Source organism: Paramormyrops kingsleyae, chromosome 12 (assembly GCF_048594095.1).
Source record: "Paramormyrops kingsleyae isolate MSU_618 chromosome 12, PKINGS_0.4, whole genome shotgun sequence".
Taxonomy (NCBI): domain Eukaryota; kingdom Metazoa; phylum Chordata; class Actinopteri; order Osteoglossiformes; family Mormyridae; genus Paramormyrops; species Paramormyrops kingsleyae.
Genome location: NC_132808.1, coordinates 29607441 through 29620681, shown reverse-complemented (window position 1 = coordinate 29620681; position 13241 = coordinate 29607441). Strand labels below are relative to the sequence as shown.

The 13241-nt window shown below is 44.0% G+C and overlaps 1 protein-coding gene across 2 annotated transcripts in view; it reads right to left on the bottom strand.

The window, feature by feature from the left end:
* Window positions 1-1938: 1938 nt before the first annotated feature.
* The window catches only part of LOC111847328 (neuronal acetylcholine receptor subunit alpha-7-like), a 36798-nt gene continuing 25495 nt past the window's right edge, over window positions 1939-13241 (bottom strand). The window contains exons 7-11 of one of the 2 annotated variants that reach the window (XM_023818406.2): window positions 12188-12382; window positions 9594-9680; window positions 7174-7283; window positions 5082-5164; window positions 1939-4967 (exon numbers count right to left, since the gene is read on the bottom strand). In XM_023818406.2, coding sequence (XP_023674174.1) covers window positions 4628-4967; window positions 5082-5164; window positions 7174-7283; window positions 9594-9680; window positions 12188-12382 — 815 coding nt within the window. In that variant the 3' untranslated portion in view covers window positions 1939-4627. Of the gene's footprint in view, window positions 5165-7173; window positions 7284-9593; window positions 9681-12187; window positions 12383-13241 lie in introns of both variants that reach the window. The other variant, XM_023818405.2, reaches the window with a different exon arrangement.

Below are 13241 nucleotides of genomic sequence, written 5' to 3'. Positions count from 1 at the left end.
GCAGCTAATGGAGGAAGCGGAAATGGCCTTTATTTATGCATGTATACAGTATATTCGGGTGGCATGGTGTGGTCTCGGGTGGGGCGTCATGCTGTAGGGTGGCATGGCGTGCTGTAGAGTGGCACGGTGTGCTGTAGGGTGGCATGGCGTGCTGTAGAGTGGCACGGTGTGCTGTAGGGTGGCATGGCGTGCTGTAGAGTGGCACGGTGTGCTGTAGGGTGGCATGGCGTGCTGTAGAGTGGCACGGTGTGCTGTAGGGTGGCATGGCGTGCTGTAGAGTGGCACGGTGTGCTGTAGGGTGGCACGGTGTGCTGTAGGGTGGCATGGCGTGCTGTAGAGTGGCACGGTGTGCTGTAGGGTGGCACGCTGTGCTGTAGGGTGGCATGGCGTGCTGTAGAGTGACACGGCGTGCTGTAGGGTGGCACGGCGTGCTGTAGGGTGACACGGTGTGCTGTAGGGTGGCATGGCGTGCTGTAGGGTGGCACGGTGTGCTGTAGGGTGGCACGGCGTGCTGTAGAGTGGCACGGCGTGCTGTAGGGTGGCACGCTGTGCTGTAGAGTGGCACGGCGTGCTGTAGGGTGGCACGCTGTGCTGTAGAGTGGCACGGCGTGCTGTAGGGTGGCACGCTGTGCTGTAGGGTGGCACGGCGTGCTGTAGGGTGGCACGCTGTGCTGTAGGGTGGCACGGCGTGCTGTCGGGTGGCATGGCGTGCTGTCGGGTGGCATGGCGTGCTCTCCGGTGGCGTGGTCTCTGTTTTTGTGACCTTTTGTAGTTCTCCCCGATTTTCACAGCTTATGTGATGTTTCCGTTTATGTTTTTTACAATATACGGGATGTTTATAGCTCTCTCTGATTCTCCTTGAGTTTCCTCGCACAGACCCGAGACCCGATTTCGGTGAATTGGTGTCCGTCCCTCAGGCTTGTTGACTGACTGTATGGTCTGATAGTCTAGCGACTTGTCAGGGTACCCCCCCCCCCCCCCCCGCCATTTATGGGATAAGCTGCTGAATTAAATAAGCAGTTATGGAAAATGCGAACAATTTATTTGTGTCAACATGTGTATCGAATTTTTCCCAGGTGACCTGACGTCACTGAAAAGCCGTTCCTGCTTTGGGACCTCTGTGTCCCTGAAGGTCCGTGCGGAACACCGGGCCTTAGACGGCATCTTAGGTGAATGCCACACAATTTATTATACTTAACCAAGCATGATATTACTTATACTCCTGCAAATTGCAACTTGGGAGTAATGTTTAAAGTAACACTGACAGTAAAATATAGCTTTAAAAAAGCTATAATATAAACTAATGAACTAATGTTTAATGTCACATAAAACCTACATTTCAAAACTGATATTTTTTAAATGAAAACCAGTTAAAGTTCATTTAAGCCTTTTATAAACATTTTCTACATACTCCTATTAATTAAATCCTGATTAATGCTGTTAATGATCATAGTGCCACATGTGAATCAGCTGGCAATATATGCAATTAGACATGGCACAGCCACAGCGGGGGGGTGGGGGGGGGGCGTAGGTGGAGGGACTGTACTCTACGGGATAATCCCAGCTGTGGAGCGTGCCCAGTGAGGTGCACATAATTTATGCATTGTCCCAGGAGGAAAGTGGGTCTCCACTCGAGCAGAAGATGCTGAGGAACGAGATGGGCCGCACGGCGGGGGACACCCCGGTCGGGCCGCACAGCGGGGGACACCCTGGTCGGGTCCAACACGGTGTTAGAGATGTTGGTTTGACTAAAAAATGGCCAGGGAAAATACTCATCCTCAGTCCACACCTGAAACATCCAGACACTCCCCAAACCTCATAGTTTGTACTTTAATATAGCTACTCAAAATTCTATTATTACTATTGAAAAAAGAGAGAGAGAGAGAGAGAGAGAGAGTACAGCTGCGCTTTCATGACATAGTGCTGTCAGTCAGAGACTTTTATTTGATTTTTTTATTGAACAGTGTTTCATTGAGTAACTTTATGTCTGTAGTCCCTGGACTGGAACCACAAAATCACACCATTTATTAAAAATGAACCACACGCTTTACTGTAAATAAATGAAAATAATACAAAACACACAATTATATAGCACACCAATCTAAATATATATAGCTATATATACTAAAAACATATACTGTAGGTAATTGACCTGCTTTCTCCTGTTATTGTGTCACTGTTATTGAGCAATAGCCCTCATGGGGCAATGTAAAAAGGGTTACATTTTATTGTGTATTTTTTCTGAAGCCAATGACATAATACTCAGTCTATGTGATATTCAGCCCTTCCTGCGAGTTGAACAAGTGTGCTATTTCCTGATCAGAGCTAAATCTATTGGCTCCCATCCTTGTGACACAAAAATGACAACACCTTAGCAAGATCTCAACACCTCAGCCTGTACTGTTGCTTGCTTTAAGCTATTCCACGGAAATACCACGCTCCAAAAAAAAACAATTTCCAAATTTCTAAGCGTTTAGCTTTTACCATAAAAACGCACAATGTACCTACTATACTCCCTTTCAACAATTCTGATTCCCTTCTGGAGTACAGAATTAATATCAGCAGAAAAAAACAGGTGACAAGCATCTTTGTGTTATCCCGAAAGAATACAGTTTAAATGACTGTTATCATTTATTGGACGTTTGTGGCAGGAAGATCACTGCTCTCTGAAACATGACAGATGCCAGATTCTCCGTCTCCACAACCTGATGTTAGTTCGGACTGTTTATGACTCAAGAACTTCACTCATTTTCACGTAACACATATCTGCTACACAACTAAGGTAGGAACATCAACTCTGCCCTAGGTCTTGCTTATAACCTTCTGTATCAGAAAGCTTTTATTTTCGACTTTCCTGTGCTGGGATGAAGGGATATCTCTTAGCGTCTGTATAATCATGCCAAACTGGGCGTGTTGGATGTCCAGACCTGAAGAAATACATTTCCCAGTCTGAATTTGAAAAATCAAAAATCAATCAGGCCTACACAACAGCTAGGTAAAATTTTTAAATTACTCTTGAAAATACGCACAAAATATTCTTCTTCAGTAGCTACTTCGCTCCTGATGCTATTTTCTTGTACAAAATGTGCTTCAGCTTAAATATGATATTGTTAAAATAACTAGACAATGGCTGAATGGCAGAAGATGCTGCACTTGTGAAATGTCACAGTAATTTGTTTCATGTAAGTAATTACAGAACTGACAACTCTGCCAACAAACTGTTTCAAATACAAAGCACACTCTGCTTGAGTAAACAGAATCATTGTTTCATGTATGATTAGGAAATTCAGCATGACAGTTTGTCTTTGATGGGCTTTTCACCTCACTGATAATTAGTCTAAGTTACATTTCAAACTGGCTGTTAACTGAATATTTCAAATGACATAATTTAACAGCTGCACCAATTTGTCTGTGAATTCAAGAATGTGCATTCAAAGCATTTATATGTTCTTTGATAGTTGCCCACGATTAAGACAGCAGTTCCACTGTTATTGTATAATTATCAGAAGATGCTTGAATTTCACCAGACCATCATATTCATGAACACAGGATTCAGCTGTCAATTCCTCGGTTTAAGTTACAACATTTCTTAGGCAATCAAAATATTAAGTACATTACACATCTCTTAATAATGAAATTTAAGAAAGTATTTATGCTAGTCAATCTGAACAAGATACAACTGCGGTTATTTTTAACAGAACAAGGTGGAGCTTTTGTGTATAAAGGGATCAACTTCTCATCAGAAGTTGGCAATATTCCATTCTGTGGAGTTTTTGTCCCACAACAATGACACAGGTGACATTGCCATTTACTGGAAGAATAAACCGTACAGCGAACTGGCAGATCCACATGCCGGATTTCCTGGAAATGTTAGAACAATCACACAATTTACTCACAAACCAAATTACCAAACTTAAGAAAAGCAGGTGGTCTGACTATAAATAGCTTCATCAGAATTTCTGTGTCTCGTTTCATTCCAGTGATCACTCAGTTCCCAATGGAAGGTTATTCTTTGCAGAAGTGAGGGATGTTTTGTCACATTTAATTAACATTTCTTCCAAAACCTTTACAATATTTAATACCGTCCTGGGACAGTTCTCCCGATGTGATTCTTCTGAGTTCCCAAAAAACAAACAGCCTTATCCAGAAGCTTGTCGGCGTCAGTTTCTCCACAAGAAGCAAACATATTACCGTGCACAAGGTGTTTGGCAGCTGTATGCCGCAGCCTAAATTAACGAGAATGTCTCTGAAAGTTCAAAGCGAAAATAAAAACAGGAATTAAGCAGACATGGTGAAACGCAAGAAAAACAGTCAAGTGAACTGGGAGGCAAATACAACTGACTGCTAAGTCTAACTGTTCTGAAGTTTTATTGTAACGAACATTTCACAGTGAGACGTCACCTTTCTAATCTTCTCAGGAAACATGAAAAAGACGTTAAACTCAGCAAAGAGAGGAACCGCCAATGCTATGTCGTTTCATGGATTACTTATGTGGGTGTCCATATATAGAACTTTAAATGTGTATATAAATGCAAACTGAAAGTGAAAGGGAATCTGTACTCATTTGCTTTATCGTTTCTCTCTCTCTGCCGTTCTCCCTTCCCATCACGATGGCCATTCACAGAAGTTATGTAAAGTCCTTAGATACGGCCTCGATGAAGTTGGGCGCGGACATGAGGATGGTGAAGGTGCAGATGATGGAGAAGAGTGTGAAGGCCACCAGGCAGAGGCGGTCCACCACCGCTGCCGCAAACTTCCACTCGTTGCAGATGGCCTCCCCCTCGTCCTGGTCCCTGAAGCGCTGGGCGATGTACTGCACCTCCTCCAGGATCTTGCCAATCTCCTGCGCGTGTTCCCCCAGCGGCCGGGGCAGCTCCCGGTCCTCGGCCGGCGAGCCGGGACTCCGCCCACACATGACGCCTGAGTCGCTGCTCGGGGGGAAGCAGGGGTTCTCCACCGTGTGGTAGCTGTAGTAGATGTTCATATTGCCGTTGCTGCTGCTGCTGGCCATCTGGCTGGGAACAGCGTTCATCTCCATGCTACTGCTGCTGGAGCGACGTTGGAGGGACGGGGGGCTGTACCTGTATCCCAGGATCTTCCGGTCCTCCCCGGGCTGCTTCATGCGTAGAAACCAGGCGCACCAGTTTAACAGGACCACCCTCACCTGGGGTCCAGAAAAACCACAGAGAAGGACAACGGGATCAAGCCACGTCAAGAACACAACATACCCTTAAGCTCACCTGGGCTACAGTAAAACCACAGAGATGGACAATGAAATCAAGCTAAGAAGATTCAAGAACATAACATTCCCTTGAACTCACCTGGACTCCGGCAAACCACAGACAGAGAAGGACAATGGGATCAAGTCAAGGAAACTCAAGAATCCAAAATATCTTTAAAATTGTTATTGATTGCATTTCAGTGCAATAATGAATGAGCAAGGTGAAAACCACTTCTCTCGAAGATAATGGATGCTCATGTCACGTTTGCCAGAAAGCTACCTTCTGGAATAATGCTCTATAAACAGATGAACAAAGAGTGGATCTTTTTTAACTTATGTTCTTTGTGATGGAAATTCAATGTCATACTGCACAATAAGAACCTCACACAATAAAAAAAGTCAAGAATGATACTGTTGGGTCGGTAGTGTCATGGATTGGGGAAACATTTCTGCAAGAGGACCCTGACAATGTGCCATCACTGATGGAACCACCAATTCCACTTTGCACAAGAGAATCCTATGAGGGAATTTCAATCCATCCATCCATAAGACACAGCTTGATCATTCAGGACAATGGCTGAAGACTGTAAACTACTGTATATATACATTCTTATTGAGAAAAACAAAGCTTTGACTTAAACCCCAATGACATGTATGAGTGATTCATGCTTGCCGGCCCACAGGCATTGCTGACGTGAATCAGTTCTGCATGGACGATGGGTGAAACATCTGCCCGGAAGCTGTGACAGATTGATCGATAATCAGGAACATTCAGTTGCAGTGTTTGTTTCCAGGGAAGACATAGCCAGTCAATGAGTGTCAAACAGTCACACTGTGGCATAACTTTCTTTACTAGATCAATAACATAAGCATTAGAAGTTGTGTTGTTTCCTTCAGTACTCATCGAAGGTCATAAGGTAGGCAAGCTCGACTGTCGGCTCCCTCCATCCGATACAAAGTAAAATCAGCTTGCTAAGTCGGCGCCCCCTCAGAAGACGGTGCCCTAGTTGGCTGCCTATGTGGCTCATGGGAACAAAAATGTTCTATGGGCAGAAGGAAAAATGATTGGTTTAGAGAGATAACCAATGAGACTGTAGAGGAAGTGGGTCCAAGCAATTAGAGGAGGCAGGACCAAGCCATTTGATTGGTTGGTCCTACCTTTGCTAATTGCTTGGACCCACCCCCTCTACAATCTGATTGGATATCTCTCTAAACCAATCATTTTCCCTTCTGCCCTCAGGACATTTTTCTATAAGTAAAACTCCCAGAAACGCCTGTATCGCCTAATGAGTTGACTGGCACTGCTTTCTTTTCAGCTATTACTTTTACGACCTTTGAATGAAGATCAATTACTGTTCGGCCGCTTTCATGTCAAACAAATGCAAACACGCAGAAAATAAGGGATGGCGTGCCTTTCCCTGGTATTCTACATGGGCTGAGGACTGCGCGTGTATGACTAATGGCAGCTAGATTCCTTCATTATTCTTCACTTCACTGGGCAAACCTTAATGAAATGTGCATGATTGATTGCTGAAATGGTCCAACCCGTAATGCATAAAGGAGGTACTGGAACTACATGCTCAATATTAAACCAGATCGCATTTGTCAGGGGCGCTAAATCGCATGGAGCATGTCGCAGAACTCGCTGAGCCTGACATAGAGTGTCTAAGGTGACTAAATATCAGCATTACGTTGCGTAATATTTTTACCATCATTTTTCAGACCTTTTGACTGGCTTCCTATGTGTATTAATGCGTCTGAAAAAAAAAAGATCAGCATGCTTTATATCAAGAAGAATCAGCCACTGTATGCATCACACTGTAAAACACGACACATCACTGTTTTGGCGAACGGAACATGGTTGTCCTCTTACCCCACAAGCAGACACAGTATGAGAAAGCTGCGGATGACTATTGGACCAGGATATAAGATACTAACATCTGCAGACTTACCCATTTTGGCATCTTTCCACCTTGAGGATCATGATGGTGGAACTGAAGAACCAGCACCGTGACCACCACAGAGAAGCCCACGATCATCATGATGCTGGCAAAGTATTGTGCTGGAACCGCACAAAGCACAGTTAACAAAGAACTGCAGGCATCCAACAGATATGTATATAAGCGTGTATGAAAGACGTGGATAGATATTTGGAAAGAGGGTAGCATTTTTGGGAGTAAGAAACATGGAACATCTTCCCATGCTAACAGGCATCTGTGAAACGCTTTATAAAAATATTTCTGGGGGTAACGGGCACAGAACATCTTCACACATACATGACACTGTCTGTTAAGTTAAGTTGTTTCTCAACCCAGTCATTAGGGACCCCCAGACGGCCCCCACCCCCGGCTCCTAGCGCACCTACACCCGGTTCAGGTGTGCTGGGAGGGAGCGAAAATGTGGACTTTGTGGGGATCCCCATGGATTGGGTGGATTGGGCAGTGGTGTCTTAATGGTTAGGGAAGCGCACTTGTAATTGAAAGATTGCTGGTTTGAATCCCTGACCAGCAAGGCACCACTGAGGTACCCAGAGCAAGGTACCGCCCCCAAGCACTGAATTAGCTGCCCCCTGCTGTGTCACGACGTCACATATGGGTTAAATGCAGAGGACACATTTCGTTGTTGTGTGCTGTGGCGTGTCAACACTGATCTCTAAATTCTAAACATTTTGTTAAGATCTGATGCCATGCTGGTGCATTGGTGTGTTGTTTGTCACTGTTTAGAATTTGTAACTGAAACCCAAGAACAACAACCCACAGTAGAATGTAGATGATTGGCATTTTCTAATGTTCATTGTGCAATTTCAGCAGAAAAACACACACAGAAAGTTTTAAGGCATCGTGGGTGAAAACACTGAAAGAATCTTTCAGAAGCTTGCAGAAAGAACACAAACTTTACTGAAAGCTTCCCTTTCCAGCTGTACAAAGTTGTGCATTTCATGTTTCATCAATAGTCATGACCCGTTATTTTCAAAAGTTATTGTCGTTAATTTTTCAATCGCTTTTTTTCCGGAATATTTAGAAATATATACAGAATAAATAAAAGAGCAAACAGTATCCAATTTAATCCTGCCTCTGTGGGAAGAGTATTAAACTCTCCATCGCATTCTCTCTATTTCACAGTTGGTTTAACATTTAGTTTCTGCTCAGTGACAGTTTTCAAGACAAACTTCTAAGATGCCAGGTCAGATGAGCTTAGGGAGTCAGCAGCTTTTTTCACATTTGATTTTTCCAAGTGACAGAAGAAACTGAGAGACAGTTCATTTAGAAAAGGCACCACAGAATTATTATACGGCCATAGAGACAGCAATAACGGATTAATTTAATATCTGTCACACTTTGTTAGCTAATGATGTTATAGCGAGTCAGAGGAGCCTGGAAAGCAAGTCTAATAAAAATTAGATATTTAAAAATGATCTAAAATCTGACAACTTGGGGGAAAATAGTTCAACAGATTTTCGAATTCAACTTTGCAAGAGATTGATTATTAGAACGACAAATTTCCCTGTTTCATTTCATTTCCATTCAAGACAAGTTATAACAGCTTTAATCGTGTGCAGCTCACATTATTGCCAATATGTACTAACACACCAGAATCTTTTGTGCTTCGGTGCCAAGCTTGGACTACATAACAATGCTACAAGACAGACAGGAGACACACTGCAGAACACAGTGGTGGATTCCCTCCACCTCTCCGGAACGTCCCACTGACCCTGATTCGTTTTACGTAACCTCCCCTTTAAGGCTCATTAAGATGGCGTGATGTATGACTGTCTCATGTGTTCTCATCGCCATGGATACGGTGAGACGCATGAAAATACCCAGCAGTGTAGCTACCAGGCAACTTCAGATTGGATACGTAACAGTAACTGGAAAGCTTTATAGTCTCCCAGTCAGCTCAGTTCATTCTCTTTCCCTTTTTTTTGGGTTCTTGACACGTTCGGAGACCTTTAAAATCCATACTCTTAGAACTTTTCTTTAGGTAATTGATTTCTTCTGTCAATCTCCTTTTCCAATTTTCTCGGCAAACAATCCTGGCATCAGGGTCTGAAATTCAGTGCTGCAATTCCACGCAGGGTCAGCACTGGGGTATGGACCGCCCCCTGTTTGCGAGAGCAGCTGACTGCCTGATCCCTTTGTCAGCTTAAAGCAAGTGACACATTCACCAAAACCCATTAACACCAATAATACTGCAGACAAAAAAAAAACAACCCCTGAATTTGCAGGCAGAACTTAATTTCATACCAACGCGATGCTCCGAGTGAAAGATACATTGCTGGTTGTGTAACAATTATCTTCAGTAATTAGAGGAAATTTCAGTAACTGAAAAATGCGATGCATAACGTTTTTGAAGTCTTTAAGGACAGACTTACCAATGAGAGGCACAGAGTCAGACGTAGCCGGCATAATTTCGGCCACCAGCAGCATGAACACAGTCAAAGACAGAAGAACCGTAATTCCTGTGAAAACAAAAGTCAACCATCCTTTGCCACTTTCCTGGAAACCACAAAAGAGTCTTGTGAAACACATTCTTTATTATATATATGCAAAACATATATAAATCTTATTATACTAACCTTTTACATTAGATACATTTTCAGGTTCTGATCAGTTCAGTCCCATATCAAAACGTCATCAATGTAAACCTACCTGGTCCAAGATCTGCTGAACTTTCTTACAAAATGCGTCAGGAGACAGAATCAGTCCGAAAGGAACACATGTGAACCTCAACTCCCCAGACAGGGTAGTGAAGGTTCAGAGTGTGGAACTCCCCCATTCAGACAGGGATCTGAAGGTATAGAGTGTGGAACTCCCCCATCCAGACAGGGATCTGAAGGTACAGAGTGTGGAACTCCCCCATCCAGACAGGGATCTGAAGGTACAGAGTGTGGAACTCCCCCATCCAGACAGGGTACTGAAGGTACAGAGTGTGGAACTCCCCTATCCAGACAGGGTACTGAAGGTACAGAGTGTGGAACTCCCCCATCCAGACAGGGTACTGAAGGTATAGAGTGTGGAACTCCCCCATCCAGACAGGGTACTGAAGGTACAGAGTGTGGAACTCCCCCATCCAGACAGGGTACTGAAGGTATAGAGTGTGGAACTCCCCCATCCAGACAGGGTACTGAAGGTACAGAGTGTGGAACTCCCCCATCCAGACAGGGTACTGAAGGTATAGAGTGTGGAACTCCCCCATCCAGACAGGGTACTGAAGGTATAGAGTGTGGAACTCCCCCATCCAGACAGGGTACTGAAGGTATAGAGTGTGGAACTCCCCCATCCAGACAGGGTACTGAAGGTACAGAGTGTGGAACTCCCCCATCCAGACAGGGTACTGAAGGTATAAAGTGTGGAACTCCCCCATCCAGACAGGGTACTGAAGGTACAGAGTGTGGAACTCCCCCATCCAGACAGGGTACTGAAGGTATAGAGTGTGGAACTCCCCCATCCAGACAGGGTACTGAAGGTATAGAGTGTGGAACTCCCCCATCCAGACAGGGTACTGAAGGTATAGAGTGTGGAACTCCCCCATCCAGACAGGGTACTGAAGGTATAGAGTGTGGAACTCCCCCATCCAGACAGGGTACTGAAGGTACAGAGTGTGTAACCCCCCCATCCAGAAGCCAAAGCATCTAGTTTTGCGAAGTATTTTGGGACTGCAATGTCACAAAAAAGTTGTCATCTTATCAGCGATATGTAAGGTTGCTATTTCGCCTTTTACTTCATCTCATTTTTTTAATCTGTGCATTATCACATGAGCCCCTTTTCTATCCATTTCTATGAGCGACTATACCCACTCAGCTGGCTCTTTGACAAGGCCGTCGGTTTGGGTATGGGCTGTAAGGACATGTCCGCACCAATATTTTGGAATGCCGTGTCTTTAGGCGGGAAGTGGGTCCGGGACTGACTTAGCCCATACCCCTGTTGGTTCCTACACCCTTACGTTTCAGCATTATCCATTGCTTATTGGGATTCTAGGCTTTGCAACTATGCCGTTAGCCTTTAGCTTCTCCCATAGGGCTTGGGACACCCTTCCTGCAGCATGGGTAACTGCTATATTCGGCTTTTCACGCTCTATTCTCTGTGTTAGCATTGTTAGCATTCACACTGGAAATTAAGCAAGCGGGCAGAGATTCAGCGATGGGAACACGGCACACAAACACACCGTCAGCGCTGCCACCTGTGGTTTCCTTCAGCACCTGTGGTGCCTGTGTCCATTACTGAAGGCTAGAAAACCACATGATTAGTGAAAGGTGAGCTGTCTGTTGCTAGCGTACTCCTGATGCTCTTAGTCTCAAAATACACGAGTCTAAGGTTTGGAAACACCTACTGAAAATCATTTGTTTTTCAACAAGTTAACGACCCTCAGTGCACATCAAGGTTATGTCATAAATATTATCTTGTGAACAAGCAAAGAGATGGAGTGCAGTGACAGACGATGTGGCCCAACAATCCCCCGACCTAAACCCTTATAGAGCTGCTTTGGGATGAGTTGGTTCGAAGAGTAAGAGCAAGAAAGCCAACTTGTGCCCAGAACGTATGGAAACTCCTTCAAGACTATTAGAGGTGGATAAATCTGCAAGCTGGCTGAAAGAATGCCAAGATGTCATCGAAGCGAAAGGGGGCTATTTTGAAGAGTCGAAAATTTTTAGATGCTGAACACTTCTGTTGGTCATTCCAATATTTGATATGTATTACTTCATTGCCATCGAGGCCTTTTACTAAATGTTGAATAACACAGCTAAAACAGAGACAAATGCATCAAAAGCACAGAGTACAGATAGAGTCTGGACACCTAAATTAACTACACCTAAATTAAGTACTTGGTGTAGCTAAGCAATTAAGAATAAAAAAAACAGGAGCTTCTAGATCCATGTCTACCAGTGCTGAGATGGGCATCACCATCTCTCAGCAAGACATTTGCCCCAAGGGAGAGAAGGTTACTGTGAAGCACAGAGCAACTCACCCAGCGAGATCTTCTCGCCGGAGTCGGCGGGGAGCAGGAAGACGAGCAGGGCGAGGCCGGAGATGAGCACGCAGGGGATGAGCAGGTTCAGGCCGTAGTAGAGGGTGCGGCGGCGCATCACCACCGTGAAGGTGATGTCGGGGTAGGGCTCCTTGCAGCACTCGTAGTAAAGCTCGTTCCTCTTGGCCGGCACTTCTGCGATCGCATTAATGGTCGCAGGAAAACCATTACCATCTGTTTTCACGACCGTCAACAAAAAAGATTCACTGTCTTCTCGGTAATAATGTCTGAATATTTTAAGCTAATGTTCTGTGTTTCTGTTTGCATCCCTCTCGATCATTAATTATACATGCTGCTGCCTGTTTAATAGGGAAAGCTGTAGGAAAACTTAATATTTTTCACTTGTCCTCAGAGTTCACCATAGTTCATTTGAGAGAAATAATTTGCTTAATCAAATCAAGTCACGGCCCAGTTGTAACTGTTTTGGGAAACTCCTCGATTACCAGTCATTTTGAAGTCTCGATTAAAGTTAATTCGGCACACTATGTGATTAAGGAGGAAAATATTCAAGTTGCGAACTATTTTAATTGCATCTTGAATGCAATTAATATGAAAGTATTAACATGTTGATTAGCTAGTGGTCCCCTTCAGTTTTAAATATGAAAGCATCCATAACTGACCTGTCTTCCTCTCATTAAATTTAGTAACATGCTTTGTTTCATTTGTCTTACCATGCAAAGTGTCTTATAGACATATGACTGTGGACAAAAGTCCCAAAATGACAACCTTTGTCAAGTTAATTCTTAATGAACGGCAGCTTCAAGGCATCGACAGAGCAGTGACTGCGAGGAATACAACACTCAGCCATAGCTGGTACTTCTTCAGTTCACAGAAGCTGGAATGTCCTTGGAGACTCCAAGAGCTTTAGATTAATTAATCGACAAGATGAAAAGAGAGAAGATTTCTAAAAACTAGGAAAACTCTCCTATGTACATTAGTTTCCAGGATACATCTACACATTAATAGGTAGTATTGCCACAAGGCTAAATGGGCA